A 19,153-nucleotide genomic window follows, 5' to 3' on the forward strand; every position below is an offset into this window, starting at 1 on the left:
ATTTATTTAAAAAAAAGATCAATTTTGCCCCAACCTACATAGCATGCATCTAATATGAGATAAATGACACATCTAATATGAGATAAATGACAGGGACGTGATTGGAAAAAAAAACTAATCTAACAACTTCATTAACATTAACCCTCACTATTTAACAATTTTTGTTTGTCCTACACAATATACAAAATATACAAAATTGTACCATTTGTTGGACCAATGTGGAAAATGACGACTTTTCCACATCATCGTCTCTCGCAAAACTGTTTGGTTTCTTCCTCCTGACGAAAAGAAAACTTCTCCTGATATTACTTACAAAACCTATACATATATAAACCCTTCCCGATTTCATTCCTCTTTGCCATTTTCATCCATCAAATTGTAACAAATTCAAGCATTTGCTTTTATTTTTCGACTTTTCTTGTTTCTAGGGTCACAGGATTAGAATTATCGATAGCTAAACTGCAAAATAGCCGAATCAATCAATCAATATATAGGGCTTCTTCCTTTCGTAGTATTGTTGAAGAGTCTCCATATATAGATTTCTCGTTTTCTTTCGAATTAGGGCCTGGAAGAATAGAAAATTTGACTGCTGAATACAGTTTAGTTGACTCAATCGATCAAAGGGTTTCCTGTTGCTGTGGAGTTTTTGCAATTTGAACTTTTTCTTTTCTATTCCGAATTAGGGGTAGGATTAATCATCTAGAGTAATGTTCTTCAGTGGCGATCCTTCCAATCGGAAACGAGTTGATTTAGGCGGTCGTAGCTCAAAGGAAAGAGATAGAAAGAAGCTTTTAGAGCAGGCGAAGTTAGAGAGGAATAAAAGATCACAGCTGCGCCAGCAAAACTCAGCTGCTCTCACAATTCAGGTTCATAACAATCATACTTCACACATACACACGCACACTGACATTTATAACTTACATATAAGCATCAGATATGAAGATGTATACAGTATATACATGTGTTCTTATGTAAAACGAGGTTGATAGACTGGTTATATACAGACAGAGAGTACATGAGCATCTTATCTGATGGGTGCACTTCATTAGAAATTTAGAACAACATGCATTGCTTAATCTAAGAAAGAAAAAGGAGACATGGACTTTTGACACTGACATAGGCTTAAGACATTGTTATCAGGGAACAAGCTGTTAGTGATTGCTGCAATTTATAGTTTCTGCAGGATATCAAACAGAAACTTGCTGTTCAGCATGCTTTGTCCTGAACTTGATCAATATCTTCTCAATTTCACTAATACCTTTGAATTTGATTAATCCCTTCCTACAGAAATGCTTTAGAGGACGAAAAGTTGTGAAATTGGAGCGTGGTAGTGCACGAGAGCGATTTTATACCACTTATGGAAAACACTGTGAAAGAGTAGACAGGTGCTTTTCATCCTGCTTCTCTTTATTTGGAGCTACATTGTTGAAATTTGTAGCCATCTAATTCTTTTCTTTCTTGTTGATGTCAATATTCAGGCAATGCTTTGGACCAGATTCAGAATTTCTTCGGGAGTTGCTATATTTTCTTAGTCCACGAAATGCTTCAGACATTTCTACTCTTGTGGAGGCATGCCGTTTGTTTTCACAGTTTGCTAAAGAAAGTGGTGTGTAATATGTTTACTTCATTGTTAATTTGTTATAAATCCACTGATACCATTTTTCAAAAACCTTTAACATCATCAAAACATACATCAATATCCACCAATGATCGTATATACAGAGTATATACTTATACTGTTTGATCATCAAAAGCTATCTTTCAATACTATATCTCATACACACATTCCTCCACTTTTTAGCTATTGGTTTGGGAAATTACATTTTTAGGTATTCATAGCTCTTTATTGTGTGACAGGGGATATTTTGAACCTTTTTGGTGGCTCCCACTATTCTTCTGATCATGCTTTGGTGAACTACAGGGTGAAGAAACTTGCTTATGTCTGTATTCAGGCTATACATCATAATAGGTTTGCCTCATGTGTTATTTCTTGTCTTTTACAAGGTGGGACATCTACTCGCTCTCAGTCTCTCGTCTGTGCAAAAGACGTGAATGCCCTTCTCATGGTCAACACCGAAAATAGCCCTAGAAGGTTGTTTTTTTTATTTGAATGTTGTTTTGAAACAGACATCAGTTAAAGGATCAATTGTTATCAACATCTTTGGACTCAAATACACCAACAAGTATCTTGTTGAAAGCAGCTGCATTGTTGATTGATCCCAAGCTTCCATGGTCTTGTAAGATAGCCAGTTATCTTTTGCAACAAAACATATATAAGATTTTCCGGGAGATTGTTATCACAGGAAGGGTATGTTAATTGTTAATATGTTTTAGTTTTTTAAACTCTGCATCCTGTTTTAGTCTTACCTTGTCTTTTACTTGTTACATATTTAACTTTTTGTAGGAAAGTTTAAACTCTGAAAGCCGAATTGGAAATGTATCTTTAATGGAGCGTGTTCTTGCCCAAGTTGTTACTCATACTGGTCAAGGGCATTGTGTTTGTCCAGATATTGACCTTCAATGGAGTTTTGCATCCCAAATATTAACAATTCCTTTTCTATGGCAGATTTTTCCTCACCTAAAGGAGGTAATTCAGTTGTAAAAACATTTCATCATTTCATCTGTCTATTTTATTTGGCTTCCACATATTGAAATGTGTTTTTAATTATCATTGTTTCTATGTCTAGACTTATGTTTCACAGGGGCTTTGTCAGTATTATCTTCATAAAATGGCAACATGTAGTCAGAATTATGAAAAAGTATTACCTGTTGACATATCATCTGAGTTCCCTGGTTATGCATGTCTTCTTGGAAATTTACTGGAATCAGTTGGAGTTGCTTTGAGTCGCCCTTCATGTTCTTACAATATGGTATCAATATTTATGTTGCTTAATGTAATTAATTACATGTTCTTAATAGTTTTTGTTTATGACTTTATGTATAAATTATAATCCTTTCCACCTTTTCTCTTCTTTTCTGATCAGACCATAGACTTTGCTACTGTTGCAACGTTGTTGCTGGAGGCACTTCCTCCTATTCAAACATCAAGTACAGGAAATAGAGAAGAAAGTATGTTCTCTGAATATAATTTGAATATTCTTTTTTACTTTTTTTTATATGCTCATTGTAATTTGTTTCCTAATTTCATGTTTCAAATGTTAATGTACTACAGATTCAATAATGGGTGATGATGATATGATTATTGATGATGGATCTGTAGTAGTACCTCTTAATAAGGAACTGGAAAAGCAGATTTCAAATGCAATCGATCCACGTTTTCTTTTACAGCTGGTATGCTTATGCTTATTTGACATTTATATCCCTACAAGAATTTTTTTATGTGGATGTGATTAACTCTTCTGATTTTGAATTCCTAATCAGACAAATATTTTGCTTGGAGGATCTTCATCTAAAGATAAAATTAAGGACACTGAAGCAGCAGCTGTTGGTGCAGCTTGTTCTTTTCTTCATGTGACTTTCACCATTTTTCCACTTGAACGTATCATGACAGTTTTAGCTTATAGAACTGAATTGGTATCTGTACTCTGGAGTTTCATGAAGCGATGCTATGAGAGCCAAAATTGGTCTTCCTTGTCTGCCATGTCAGCATATCTACCTGGCGATGCATTTGGTTGGCTACTTCCTATGGCAGTTTTCTGCCCTGTGTACAGGTGTGCATCTTCTTTTTAAATCAGAACTCAAACTGGACATATATATACAGTGGTGCTTCTTTTTGACTTGATATAAACAGATGGAGTTAATGGATTAAGTCATAGGAGAGTGTCTTTAACCATATACTTTATACCCTTTTTAAAAAAATATATTATAGAATAAAAAATTGATTAAAATATCATGTAACATGTGTAAATTTCTATTATTTTCATTTTAAGACTGTTCATTCAGCCCAAAGCTTCCAACTACCCATTTAATGTCATTCAACACTCTACCCACTTAATGAAGGAAAAAGACGAAACTACCCCTAAGTTAGTCTAAGAATCGAAGCTGAAATTAAGTATAATATTCCACATTTGTATGTCAGGCACATGCTTACAATCGTTGACAATGAGGAATTCTATGAGCAAGAAAAGCCGTTGTCTTTAAAGGACATTAGATTATTGATTGTTATCTTGAGACAGGTATTTGTTACCATTTCATGGGACATTTTTTCTACATTTTAGCTCCTATTCGACAAATTTAATTCATGGTTTTGTTTTTTCTTTTTCTAGTCTTTGTGGCAGATTCTTTGGTTAAACCCTGTGGCACCAATGAAGTTTACTAAAAACAATCTTTCCTTAAAGAAACACCGTGTAGAATTTGTTCAGTATAGGGTTAGTGTTGTGGCTTCTGAACTTCTTTCTCAGGTATGCTTATTGTAGTTTGACTTTTTCATTGACAATCTTGAAAGACACTAATTTGTGTAACTATAAATCTACAATTACAGTTGCAAGATTGGAATAATAGAAGGCAGTTTGCACACCCAAGTAACTTCCATGCTGATGGTGTCAATGATCACTTCATTTCTCAGGTAATAACTATTTACTTAATTCACATATTATTTTTTTTATAAGTTTGAGTTTGTGATGATGAAAAAGAATCCCTCTATTTACTTAATTCACAGGCGATGATTGAAAACACAAGGGCATATGACATACTGAAACAAGCTCCTTTCTTGGTGCCATTTACAAGCAGAGTTAAATTATTCACAGTGAGTTTATAACTTATAAATTATAATGTATTCATAGTCGTACTATTTATTTTTTTAATTACTAATTACATTTTTATCAAACTATATAGTCACAACTTGCTGCAATTAAAGAAAGGCTAGGGTCTCATTCTCTTTTTAACCGAAGCACTTTTAAGATAAGACGTGATCATATATTAGAAGATGCTTTTAATCAGTTGAGCACATTATCAGAAGAGGATCTTCGTGGAGTGGTATAAATTATTATAATTATATCACAATTTTGGCTATGTTTTATTATGTTATGATTGGCATTTAGTTATTTTATATTTTTTATTGTTAGATTCGGGTTACTTTTGTGAATGAATTTGGAGTGGAGGAGGCTGGTATTGATGGTGGTGGGATTTTTAAAGACTTTATGGAGAATATCACCCGAGCTGCTTTTGATATGCAGTATGGACTATTTAAGGTTGTAAAATCTGTATTCCTGCTTTTTCTGTAACTTTTAGTTTTTCCCAATTTACCCTTTTTAGGATTCTAAATTTTTTGTTTTTGATATAACTAGGAGACGATTGACCACCTACTGTATCCTAATCCTGGATCAGGAATGATACATGAACAACACCTTCAGTTTTTCCATTTTCTTGGAATTATACTCGGAAAGGTATTTAGTATTCTTAGGATCATTAGTAACTTCATGCAATTAGTTATACAAATCTTTTAATGATTATTATGGTTTCCAATGTGCTATATATGTTGAGTGGCTGTTTTCTTTCAATAATTACTGAATCTTTATAGTTTCATAAAGTTATCTGCTTTTAATTTTGGGATAGTTGGACTTTTGAATTTATTATGTTATGCTCTATTAGCATATCTTTCTTTCATCTTTTAAATCCAAAATATACAGTTCACATGCATAATCTTGTATATTTGGGAGTACCTTGTATTAACCTTATCTGTTCTATGGCACATTTTTAAATCATTCAATGCAAAGTTAAGTACTTCATTTGTATATCCAACAGTTTATCTTTATTATAAAACTTTATGATGAATTTGTTATTCATTCACCCCTTCTTGATAATGTAGGCAATGTTTGAAGGGATTCTTGTTGATATACCATTTGCAACTTTCTTCTTGAGCAAACTAAAGCAAAAGTAAGTTCTTCAATATAACCATGCTGTCTTTATCTTTTCATGGTAACTACATTTTCAATCCTCCTGCTATCTAAAAGTTTCATGTATGCATGCAAATATGGTTAATCTTACACTCAAAGGGAATAATCTTTTAGCATTCCATATCAACTTTCTGTTCAATACAAACAAAAAGTGAGTAGGCAGAATAGAAATAAAAAAAAGACACAAGAAAGTAGTCAAATTATAGGCTTGACTGTGATGACTATCATCTTTAAATATGATAATTAAAATAATGGGATGCCCTTTGCATAAAATTTTGATGTTTCCCTGTTAATATAATTGAAGTTTTGAGCTTTTATTTGAATTGTGAATATGAAAATATATCGTGTAGTTCCTTTTATCAGCCTCTTACATATTCTAATTAGCATCTCCTTTCAGGCACAACTATTTGAATGATTTGCCATCTCTGGATCCCGAATTATATAGGCACCTTATATTTTTAAAGGTTTGCATCTGACTCTTTTATTTAGCTTTACATAAGAAAATATGATCTTTTTGTCAAAAGACAGATCATCTGAACTTTTTTAATTCCTTGTGTTAAGATTATCTTGAACTTTTTATATAATTTTTATTTTTGAAATGTCATATGCAGCGATATGAGGGTGATTTGTCAGAGTTGGAGTTGTACTTTGTTATTGTTAATAATGAATTTGGTGAGCAAACATCAGAAGAGCTGATTCCAGGTGGAAAGAATATACGAGTTGTGAATGATAATGTCATCACATTTATTCATCTTGTTGCCAATCATCGCCTCAATACTCAGGTTTTATGTCTTTCCTCAACCTTCGATGATGGCAATGAGGGTATTTTCGTCATTCTTTCTTGTACGTAATGGAGTTAGTTGTAATACAAAATATTATGCATCATCTGTTTTCAGATTCGTCTACAAAGCTCTCATTTCTTAAGGGGATTTCAACAGCTTATACAGAAAGATTGGATTGACATGTTTAATGAACATGAACTTCAGGTTTTTAGATCCTTCCTTTAATATTCTTTATTCATCCTATTTATTAATTTATTTATTCTTCATTCTCACCTATCTTTTTGCAGCTTCTCATATCAGGATCTGTTGATGGATTCGATGTAGATGACTTAAGGTCTAACACAAATTATGCTGGTGGCTATCATCGTGTAAGTTCAAAATTTGATTTTTATTTTTATTTTTTAAACAAGGATGAAATCGTATTTTTGTTCATCTAATATGTCCAACTCACTAGTCTTGTTCTCTTGCTACTTACATACATGGTAATGGTGTTCTTCTTTACAGGAGCATTATGTGATTGACATGTTTTGGGAAATTCTCAAGAACTTCTCATTGGAAAATCAACACAAGTTTTTGAAGTAAGTTTGGATTCTTTGACATTTTTATCCAATGTGTTTGTTGGATCATTGTACCTTTAAATGCTTCTTAACTTGTTACATAAAGCATTTTTAAATGCTTTCTATATTCTGCCTTAATTTTATACTACATATTGATTACAAGTTAAAAACTTTAGCTTGCTTTTAATTTTTATTATTTCTTCCAGGTTTGTGACTGGATGTTCAAGAGGACCTTTGCTAGGATTCAAGTATTTGGAACCTTTATTCTGTATACAGCGGTATGATGCTTTTACTCCTTGGAATTGGAATTTGAGATTCCATTCCAAATCCAATGATTATAAAGACTAAAACACCCTCATTATATATTTGTAATTTTGTATCCTTATTTTTTTTTGTTTGTTTATAATTATTGCTTTATAGGGCTGCTGGTAGTGCCTCTGAAGAAGCTCTTGATCGGTTACCAACATCAGCTACTTGTATGAATCTTTTAAAGCTTCCTCCATATAGAAGGTTTGTCATTCTTTTCTAATTTCTTTATCCCTTGTTTGTTACACATTAGTATGCAAAAAAGACATAAATACCCTTCTCATCCGCATCATCGAAAATACCCCTCAAAACTTTTGCTTTCGAGGACTATTTTCAATGAGAAGGTCATTTTCGTCTTTTGTACTACACATCCACCTTTTTACAATCGACACCTCACCTGTTCTCTTATGTCATGTCCTTCTGATCTATCATCTAACTTGAAGGATGAGAAGGGCATTTACGTCTTTTGTACACATCAACCTTTTTTGGGTAGGAAAATTTGTAATTTTTGTACAATCGACTAGGGATGAGATTTAAAACCGGAAAACCGGACCGGAACTGGAATCGGATCGGAACCGGAACCGTTAGAACCGGAATATATAAAACCGGTTCCGGTTCCGGGTTTAAAAATTGGCTTTATCCGGGTTCCAGGTAATACGGGTTTGGGTCCATCGGGTCCGGGTAAACCGGGTCTAAAAACCGGAACCGGTGTTTGGAACTGGAACCACTTTTAGGGCCGGAACCGGTTTTTGTGAAACGTTTAAAAGATGCATATCTCATTCATTTCAACTCCGATTGACATGCGGTTTTTTCCAAAATGTAGTTAGAGTTTGTAGATGATTTTAGACTATAAATTTGCCATTTTTAGTTTTATATTCATTGACTTACAGTCCACCAAAGTCGAGATATCAAAGCTGGAAGTTTTTATAGTTTTTTAGTTTTTTTGTTTTCGGTGAAAGTTTTAAAACATGCATATCTAATTCGTTTGAAGTCGGATTGACATGTGGTTTTTTCTAACTTGTAGTTTACAATTTGTACATGAGTATAGACTATAATTTTGTCATTTTTGCTTTAATATTTAATGATTTACAGTCATCCGAAGTCGGGATATCAAAACTGAAAATTTTCAACTTTTTAGCTATTTGTTTTTGTACTTTGTATTCTGTGAAAATGTTAACACATGCATATCTCATTCGTTTAAAGTCGGATTGACATGCGGTTTTTCTCGGAGTGTACTTTAGAGTTTGGACATGATTTTAGACTATAATTTTGTTAATTTTGGTTTCATATTCAATGAGTTACAGTCTCCCAAAGTCGGGATATCAATATGAAAGTTTTCAAAGTTCAACCCACTAAGTAGTAAGTAATTATCAAAAAATTCCGGTTTTTCCGGGTTTTCCAGTTCTAAACCCACTTTATTCGGTTCTAACTTACTCACTTTGATGTTTTCGGGTTTTCCGGTTCTAGACCCACTTTACCCGGTACCGTACTCGGAACCGAACCGGAACCGGCTCTTACATACCGGTCCGGTTTCCGGTTCTTCAAAATCCCATTAATCGGTTCCGGGTCCATCCGGTCCGGGTTTGGACCCACTTTCATCCCTACAATCGACACCTGTTCTCTCATGTCATGTCATGTCCTTCTGACCTACATCTAACTTGAAGGATGAGAAGAACATTTACGTCTTTTCTACATATCCACCTTTTTGGGTGGCACAAAAATTTGTAATTTTTGTACAATTGACGCCTGTTCTCTATGTCATGTGCCTCTGATCACATCACATTGTATTTATTTATTCAAAGTTAACAACATATTTGATGATGATGATGCAGTAAAGAGCACATGGAGCAGAAGCTGTTGTATGCTATAAATGCGGAAGCGGGATTTGATTTAAGCTAAACATTTAAAAAAGAAAAAAAATGCTGTGTGGTAAATTAAAGTACATTGCCTAAATCGACCCATAGAAGGGGTGAGAGCATGGTGATTTTGTACATAATGTGGTTGCAAGGTTGCAGCAGCTACAATGTATACCATTTGTTTGCCAAATATTGCAACAATGGACATAAAATAGTAGAGCCTAGTTTGTATTGTTTGCAAAAAGAAAAAAAAGGAGGCTTTGGTTTGTAGATAGATTGTATTTCAAGTTCTAAATCCATGGTCCCAATCTATGGCTACTTTGTTGGCAATGGTGTACTTACCACTTATCTTTTTCTCTCATTGTCTACAAACTTTATAAGTATGAGGGTATTTTCGTCTTTTGCACAAATGAAAGACCGATTATAATTTTTGTTCTATTGATATCAGTCCTAATCAACCATGCTAAATTAAGTACAAGATTTGTTATGATAAAAACATGCCACAACCTAGTCACAAATATATTACAAGGTTTTTGCACATATATTGAAAGTGTTGAAGGAGTTTAATAGATGCAAATAATATAGTGATTTTTTTGGTAGCTGATTTTAAATAATGTGTTTTTCTACATTGCCCTAAAAATAAACCAAGTGAAAAAAACAAATATTAAATTGCATCATGTGGTCATAAGGACGTCAAATCAAACTATATTGTCATGTTTTTTTTTTCTGACATTATATGATGTAATAGTTATTTTCATTAACATAAAAACAAGTGATTAAAACATGACAAACTCGATATGAAAACGATAACATAATACAATTTTTAGTTTATTTAATCCGTACTTAATCATATATAACACGACAAACACAAAAAACATGAAATTTACATGTTAAATCGTGTCAATTTCGTGTAAAATTTTGAATAAGAACGCAACACGACATGATAACACGACAAACACAAAAAACATGAAATTTACATGGTAAATCATGTCAATTTCGTGTAAAATTTTGAACAAAAACACAACACGACATGATGTCATGTTTTTTATACTTTCTTGTTCTTGTCATCAATTGACACCCTTACATGTGGACAAACCATGATAAATCCGTCGCATGCATATCGCGTTGGAGATAACACTATTAATATTTTGGACATGTTGGTTTTGAACGTTGTATATTTTTGATGAAATTCTGCATCTCAACATATAGACACCCATTGCGGGGCCTACAAAAGATGACATAACATAAAAAAGAAACCATTTAAGTAACATTCAATTACTTCGGTTATGTCTTTGTGGCATAATGTATCGGTTTCAATTTTGTATGAAGCCTTTAAAATAGTTGAGTCAAATCTATTAGATAAGATACAACGTGATAATGACGTTTTGGGTTAATATAGAGAGAATAGTGTATAGTAATGATGTTTTGGGTGAATAACTCCTTAACAACTTGTTTACATGTATAGAGAATAATAATTTTGATTTATTTAGAAGTCTTAAGTTTTACGCACACTAATAAACTTTCAATTTGGTTTCAAACTAGCTGCAAAAGTTGTTTATTTACTTTATAATCTCTTAAAGTGTTATGTCAATCATGTGTACCGACCAAATCTAGAGCTTCACTTGTGAAAGGGAAGTAGGTTAAGTTTGACCTAGATGACATTTAGTTTGGACTTTGATACGTCAAGAGTTGTTTCATTAAATTGAGGCAATCTTTTTCTTGTTGCCCAAAAGGAAAATAGTAAGGGGTTTGACCAGGAGTCTGCAACTTGGAGTTAGTAATGGAGTTGTCATGGAAACATTTTTGAATTTCCATTTCTACAACTAATTATAAAGTTGTTGGACCTCCACTTCAATTATCTCAACTTGGAAACAAAACAAATAAAAACAATTTGGTATTATAGCAAATTCAAATTGAATTCCTTGTTTTTTTTTATTATCCTTTTTTATGCTAAGATAATCTACTTTTGAATTTCATTTACCTCCCAAGGTAACTTTATAATATTGAATAAATTATTTTGTAAAAAATGGTTAGCTATTGGAGTTTGTGTATAATTATTAATTCCAATGTGGATTGTGTTTTTTAGATATATAAGAGAAACTCAAAAAAGAGGAAATGAATTAAGAAGTTAAAAATAGAATAAATGAGTTGATGATACTTAGGGATGTTTGGATTAGCTTATTAGCTAATTGTTTATTAGCTTATTTGTGGTGGGAATAAGCAATAAGTAATAAGCAAGGGAGGAGATGCTTATTAAAATTAGCTTATTTAATTTATTTTTAACACAATAAGCTGATTTTTAAAGATTTTATCAAAACACTTAAACTTAGCTTATTGTGGTGGGAATAAGCAATAAAAAATAAACACCATCTTTTTTTCCTATCTAGACACCCCCTTAACAGTGGTTATAAACAAATTAAAGAGGGAATTCGGTAATGGTGAACCCTCGTGCACAAGCTATTAGTTAGCCGATTCTCTCATCAGAAAAAATAAATTCTTACTGATATTCCACTTCTTAAAAATATCATTACTATACACTATTCTCTTTATTTCTTTCTTTCACTCTCTCTAATATCACAAATAATGACCATGGGCACACCCAACTTTCCTTTGATCATTTTTTGGTAAACCGTCCAAGGCATATGCTGGCTGGACGGTTCATTTCTTAAAAACACTCTTCAAATTCAAGTTTGAGATTGGGGAATAAACCCAAAATCCTTTTTATGATAATTTGATGGTTAGGGTTTAATTTTCTAATCATCATAGTATGGTTGATGTGGTTCTAAGCTCAATTCATCATTCCCATGGTGGATTTGGAGTTTAGGTAAAATCTAGCCATAAACTGTAGATGAGAATTTTGGATTATGAAGTTTTTAAGTTATTATTGAACATATTCTAGGATCATATAATGAAATTGTTGCATTAAATCCACTATGGATGCACATTTCATAGAATATGAGAATCTAGGGCTCATTTGATGGAATTGGGGATTCCATATGTTGATTTTAGTTTTTTGCAAAGGGTTCAAGCAACTCTTATGAGTATATTGTAACTCCCCGTTCTAAGAGTAGCTATTTATGGTTCCCCGAGATCAAGAGTAAGGGCGTTTCGGTCTTTTATGGGCAATGGGTTTTATTCGAGAAGGTTTCGGGACGGGGTGTGTTGCTAGAAGCGTAGGGCTTCTCGCCTCCTTTTCGTGGATATAAAGTTCGTCGGGAACGGACTTAGAATAAAGGAGCTATGGCACTTTGAAGATATTGTCACTTATGGCACTTGATGGAAAAAGTTGACAAAGTAAGGCCATGCATGCATGGGACACGCGTGGGTACGCCCAATGTAAGGCTGGATTCCGCCCAGCGTAATGGAGTTAATGAAACGCGGGGTCCCTCGACGTACGCCCAACGTACTGGAATTACGCCCAGCGTCCAGAAACCCTAATTTTAGGCCCAACCAATATATAAGGAACATTATGGTTCCAACCCCAGCCTCCATATCTGCTCTCTTACCCTCAGAAACCCTAAGTAGACGTTCTTCTTCCATTGTTGTGGGTATTTGACCTTGGAGAGCTTGGTTTGGCAAAGGAGAGCCTAGAAGAAGAAAGAGGAAGTTGTCAAAGAAGGAGTGGGGTGGCTGGAGCTCGTAGATCTGGAAAGGCATCATCTTTTAAAGCCCTTTTGAGGTATAAAGTCTCTTGCTTGAGAATCATATTGTGTATATCTATGTGTTATGAAGTTTTGGACACCATGCATGATACGAGTTGGTTAAGATTAGCTGTCCTTTCAGACCTTAGGAGAGGTCTTGAGTGAGAAAAATGAGGTCCCAATGGCTTTGGTTGTCTCATGTGTGAGATAGGTAGGTCTTAATGGATTAATACCTTGAGTTAAGAGCTTTATGGACGTCCCAAGTAATAAAGTTTGAGACTTTATGAATCCTAGGCATATTTGGTCTATGAATTTGAAGTTTGGGCTTAAGATCTTAAGCCATTAAGAACTTATGTGGGATTTTAGTTCAGTGAGATTATGCCCCGCATAAATGGATGTACGCCCAGTGTAGTGGGTATGTGTCCCGACTCCAATCCGCGAGCATCGATGTATGCCCAACGTACCAAGAGGGGTACACCCAGCGTACTCCCTCTGTTTGGTTTTGATTTTGGGCCTTAAGTGATTGGGCTGTTATTGGGCTAATGGAGCTTGGGCCGTGACTGAACATTATGGATGGAGTATTTTAGACCCAATAATTATTATGGACCTTGGATCTAGGCCCATTTGGTGAGGTGGGCCCAATTTAGTAAATTGGGCCAATATTGGGCTTTGCATGAGGATTTGACCTTGGGTCTTGGCCTAATAAGAGGATGATGGACTTAATGAGTGTTGTGGGCCCTTGGCCTAGAAAGTTGTGATGGTTTTCATATGATAGTTGGGATTTCCGGCGAGTCAGCAGTCAGAGAGTTGGAGGATTCTGGCAGTTGCAAGGTGAGTTTTCCTCACTATACTCAAGGGTCTAAGGCACCAAGGCCGACCCTTTGAATTGTTGTTAGAGCCTTCTATATTTTGTGATGATATGTTTTCTAGTATCTTGGTAGATGAGATAGTGATATGTGAATATGCTTTGTTAGCCTAGTATCCTTGAGAAATGGATAGTTGCATGATGGCTAGTTTTATTGGATCAGCGCCCCTGGTAGTTGGGTAGTGATTATTTATAGATCGGTAGTTAGTCTTGCACTATGTACACTGGTAGGAGGTACTCTCGGGTTATGTATGTTGAGTAGTAGAAGAGGGTATTCCATCCCAGTAGGATGATAGGGCCCTAGTATGTTGGTTCGGTAGAGTGTTTTATGTATGCCTGTTATGTGTGCATGTCTGCTAGTGTAGATTGGCATTCCAACCCGATGGTTGTGGGCCAGGAGTATTCCATCCAGGTAGGATGATTGGACTCATAGTAGTTTGGCATTCCAACCCGATGGTTGAGGGGCCTGGGGTATTCCATCCCGAGGGATGATTGGACCCATAGTAGTAGTAGTAGTAGTAGTTACTGTATGTATAGGAAGTGGGGAATTCCAACCCGATATTTGTGGGCCATGAGTATTCCATCCCGGTAGGATGATTGGACTCATAGTATGTTGGCATTCCAACCCGATGGTTGAGGGGCCTAGGGTATTCCATCCTAAGGGATGATTGGACCCATAGTAGCTAGTGTTGTATGTATAGGTCTTTGGGCATTCCAACCCGATGGTTGTGGGCCGAGAGTATTCCATCCCGGTAGGATGATTGGGCACGTGTTATGTAGGCATTCCAACCCGATGGTTGAGGGCCGAGGGTATTCCAACCGGAAGGTTGATTGGACCCGAAGTATGTTGTTCTTGCTGTATGCATATGTTTATGTGTGTATGAGTACTTTGGGGGAACTCACTAAGCTTTCGGGCTTACAATTGTGGTTTATTGTTTCAGGTGATTCAGGAGATCGTGGCAAGGAAAAGGCGTGATCGTACCGCTCCTCATGTTTATGCTTTATGTAATATGATTCTGGGGAAAATACTCTGATGTTTAAACTATTTTGAAAACAAGATGTATGATCTTAATGGTTTTTGAATGAATTAAAATGTTTTAATTTGGTTGAAATTTTTGGTCGTTACAAGTTGGTATCAGAGCCTTGGTTTGAGTGAATTGGAGGAACATTCGTGTGAATCCAGTCTCAAATCAAGGAGAGGTTTTCAAAAATGGTTTTCAAAATAAGTAAAGGAGGACGCAGAGGGTACGATCAACCGAAGCCAGTAAGTTACCCCAAAATACCATACAAATTATTTGTTTTGAGATATGTTAGAATAGCATGCTAGTACTAGGCTAGGGATCTTCAAGAATTGCATGATAGAATTGCCTGATTTATGATGCCTGCTAGCCTAGGGTTTCCTTGTTATGAGCTATTTAGTGTTCCTCTAGAGGTGAGGATTGAGTGCTTGCTGTGTATGTTTGTGCTTAGGGCGTTGTGGTGATACTTGAGACAAATATGGGTAGGCGTGGAAGGTAGTATGTGCCCGTACTACTGAAAGCACATGACCCATACGCGTGTCAAGGAAGTCACAACCCCTAGGTTGTTGATTTGAGGTTATTTCTCAGTGGTTATGCGGGGAATCTGAGATTTTTATGGTTCATTCCAGTATGGCGGATGTGAGACGTTTGGAGGCAGGATCCGGTTCGGGATCGGGATCAGGAGAGAGTGGCCGGGATTGACCGGTACCACCCGAAGTCATTAGCCAGATGAGTACGGCTGAGTTGGACGCTAGGATTCGTGATATCCTACATGAGGAGGTTGCTGCTATGTTCCGAGCTGAGTTGCCGGAACTGTTTGGGTCGATCAAGACCGCCAAGGTTGAGTATTTTGATGAGCGCTATGCAGCTCTTGCAGAGACAGCGGCCGCGGCAGCCGCATCGGCTGTGACAGCGGCAAGGGGAGGAGCCAGTCAGAGTTTTTAGTATCGGGATTTCGACAATACGAAGCCCCCTACTTTTGATGGAGTTCAGGATCTGATCGTTGCTATGAGGTGGTTGTCAGACGGGGAGGGTTGCTTCTTCACGTGTTCATGCCCTGCAGATCAGAGGGTGAGGTGTGCTCTGAACCTTCTAAGGCTCGGGGCGAAGGATTGGTGGAGGTTGATCACTGGATCTTATTCTGATGTGCAGCGGGCTGCGGTTTCATGGGATCAGTTCTGGGAAATGTTCAGTACTCGTTATGTTCCGCAGGTTGAGAGAGAGAGAGAGAGGATGGCCCAGGAGTTCATGGAACTGAAGCAGGGTTCAAAGTCAGTGACGGAGATCACCAGGATGTTCACTGAGAGGGCGATGTTTTGCCCGTAGTTTGCTTCGGAGCAGGCTCAGATGTCTCGATATCTGAGTATGCTCAAGAAGGATATCATGCAGTTTGTATCCACGCAGAGGTGTAGTACCTTGTTGGAGTTGCAGGAAGCCGCTAGGCAGCGCGATTTAGAGATTGAGCTCCAGTTGAGAGAGCAGAGGCAGGCCCCGGTGCAGTCGCAGCCTGCACCGAAGCGGATGAGATCCGCTGATTATCGACAGGGAGGTCAGAGGAGTCGCCCTTGCGGGAAGTGCGACAAGGTGCATGTCACACCCCGAAACCGATGGCGGAAACGTTCCGGGGCGGAGGACGTCATGAAGTATCGCAACCAATGTACATAGTAAGCATAGTAAACACAACCATTACATTGCATAGAAATATTTACATTGTCTGAAAACAAAGTGTTACAAGAGTTATACATATATATCATATGAACAAAAGTTAAGATGAGTCTTCTATACGCTCCGTCTTCTCCAAAAGATCGCCGTGTACCTGTCTAATGTGGACCTGAGAATACAAGCAGTTTGAAAATCAGCATAAAGCTGGTGAGTTCATAAGCGGTTTATTTTGTAAAAGAACAGTTTCCTTTGATTTTTCTGAAAAAGTTGTTATCCAAGAAAATCCCATATTTTCTTTTTAGTAAGTTTAGTTATTCGTTTATTCTACAGTTTGGTTAGGAACAGTTCGTTATCCCAGGAAAAACACTTATTTTCCTAAAAGTCGTGGTTAGTTCTTGGTTCAGAATGCTATGTACTAGTATCTATCATACTTATCGTATTAGCTAGGTATTCTGATATCCAGGTTATCCTACACTCGAATGTCGAATATCTACTTTACTTATCTGTATTTTCGAATGTTTGGAGACACTCAGAGACGTACATTAGTTGTATATTCGATGTTCTGGTGACTTCCAAAGGCGTACTTTAGTCGTATTTCCGAAGCTCTGTCGACATCCAAAGGCGTATGTTTTCGAAACTCTGTCGATATCCAAAGGCGTACTTTCGAATTATTTCCGAAACTCTGGTGACACTCAAGGCGTACACTAGCGGTATTTCCGAAGTCTTGGTGTCATCCAAAGGCGTACTTTCGTAGTCGTTTTGTTACTTTCGTCGGTCTGTTACTTTCGTAGTTCTGTTACTTTCGTCGTTTTGTTACTTTCGAGGGCGTATCTTATTAGTATAAATCCTAATTTATGATTAGTATGAATCTTTCGTACGATTATAAAATGAAACATAGATTATAACATTATATAAAGAAATCTACTATTAGTCTGAAGGCTAACTCTGCAATTCGAACTATTGGTTAATACGATTTTCGATATTAAGAGCATACATATTATAAACATTTGAATTGAAATAATGTGTTTGAGTACAAGATTTCCTTGTACCTTTGCTTGTATTCCCCCCTGAAAACATTTGAAAAACACGGAAAAAGAGTAGGGGTATGAACTCACCAGTTGCGGAATGTGTCGGTTTGAATGCTAAATGTCAGTTCGGGGCTTGAACGCGTGCGAGATTCCTATGTAATATGAAAAGATACACATTTGTATCTAATTAGGCTTTGTACCACTAATTACTTGAGGATATACACTTCTAGTGGCGAAAACACTTCATTACAAGTGTTTGGAGTGACCCGGGTGGCATCTATGGACGTGTATGGCTTGGATATGGAGTTTACTCTTCAAGACTAAACTCCTAAGGGAGTTTACGGCCCTAATGACCAACTCCCCATGAGTTTACAGCCGTAAACTCATGGTGGGGTGTTCTAGGGGTGCTAAATGGTCTTACAACTCTTGAGGGTTAATGCTAGGCTTGGTTTTAAGGCATTGGAATGGGATTTGAACATCATAGGGACCATTTGAGGAGTTTACGGAAGTAAACTAGGAGTTTACAGCCGTAAACTCTTATGTGCTCATTCAAAGTGTGTTTTGGTGGTCCTAGGTCAATCCCAAATATTTCTAGCTCAATATACAAGTCATGGGGTGAAATTAGGGCATCATTTGACTAAGTTATAGGAGTTTACGGCCCAGGAACCCATCCATGGGGGGTTTACGGCCGTGAACTCCTAAGGGGGTAGTTTTTATCAAGTTTAAGGCTCCTAACTCATTTGTGGTTGCTTCTAGACTTTATTCTAAGGCTTAGGAGGTGTTTAAGGTGCATCTTAACACCTTAAAAGGTGTTTACTGACCATGAATGGGATTTTATGGTCCAAGCATGATCTTGGGCCGTAAACTCATATTTACCTCCTAAATGTTGAGTTTTTGGTGTTCCTAGTCCATTCCAATAAGTCCTTAAGTCATTTCCAGGCTCCATAAGTGATTTGAGAGGGTTTTGGGGCTCAAAAACCCCTTTTATGTGTGTTTGCGGCCCAAGAATGTTCTAGGGCCGTAAGCACATGATGTTGGTCCGATTCCATGATTTGAACATGAATTTGTAGGCTAAGGATGCTAATCTATGAGTTAGGGTAGTTACCTTATCGATTTGGAGCTTCAATTGAGTGATTTTGGGACCTAGAACTTGGATTTGAGGAGAGAGTAGAGAGAGAGTGAAAAAGGATTCAAATGAGGTCCTTTGAACTTTATATATGGGTTGAGTTTGAGAAACGGTGGAATTCTACCCGATACTGATGCTAAACGAGGCTTTTGGTCGCACCCGATTAAGTTGTCGTAACCCGATGTGGTTGAAACTAAAAATTTTCTAAGTAATAATTTGGAATGTTTTCATGAGTTTCTAAGGGGTTTGGACACTCACGAGATAAAAATCTAAATATCAATTTAGATAACTTAACCCAAAACGAAATCGGAACAATTCACAAAAGACGAGTTTTTATGGACATAATGGGTTACGGCGATGGAATAAACTTAGGGTTGTCACATTATCCCCCCGTTAGAGGGAATTTCGTCCCGGAATTCAAACTTTAGACACAATTCATGGATTAGGAAAGAAATA

The 19,153-nt window shown here is 36.5% G+C and overlaps 1 protein-coding gene across 1 annotated transcript; it reads left to right on the plus strand.

Moving 5' to 3' along the window:
* The first annotated feature begins 211 nt into the window (after positions 1-211).
* On the plus strand, positions 212-9,686 carry UPL6 (ubiquitin protein ligase 6). The gene is made up of 26 exons (XM_079004426.1): positions 212-866; positions 1,288-1,385; positions 1,479-1,606; positions 1,858-1,969; positions 2,128-2,308; positions 2,405-2,587; positions 2,688-2,870; positions 2,985-3,069; positions 3,173-3,291; positions 3,382-3,671; positions 4,040-4,136; positions 4,227-4,361; positions 4,442-4,525; positions 4,619-4,705; positions 4,795-4,935; positions 5,025-5,150; positions 5,247-5,345; positions 5,768-5,835; positions 6,253-6,319; positions 6,467-6,637; positions 6,752-6,841; positions 6,925-7,005; positions 7,142-7,215; positions 7,401-7,472; positions 7,615-7,704; positions 9,333-9,686. The coding sequence occupies exons 1-26, from the start codon at positions 708-710 to the stop codon at positions 9,397-9,399; spliced, it is 3,087 nt and encodes a 1,028-aa protein (XP_078860552.1). The 5' UTR covers positions 212-707; the 3' UTR covers positions 9,400-9,686.
* Positions 9,687-19,153: the final 9,467 nt, after the last annotated feature.

This window comes from Lactuca serriola, chromosome 6 (genome assembly GCF_051521515.1).
Source record: "Lactuca serriola cultivar US96UC23 chromosome 6, Lser_US96UC23_V15, whole genome shotgun sequence".
Lineage (NCBI taxonomy): Eukaryota > Viridiplantae > Streptophyta > Magnoliopsida > Asterales > Asteraceae > Lactuca > Lactuca serriola.

Excerpts from the sequence above, each read along its gene's own strand:
- UPL6 (XM_079004426.1), top strand. The coding sequence starts at position 708 with ATGTTCTTCAGTGGCGATCCTTCCAATCGGAAACGAGTTGATTTAGGC. Across the intron at positions 1,607-1,857 it reads ACAGTTTGCTAAAGAAAGTG|GGGATATTTTGAACCTTTTT; the intron begins GTGTGTAATATG and ends ATTGTGTGACAG. Across the intron at positions 4,137-4,226 it reads TGATTGTTATCTTGAGACAG|TCTTTGTGGCAGATTCTTTG; the intron begins GTATTTGTTACC and ends TTCTTTTTCTAG.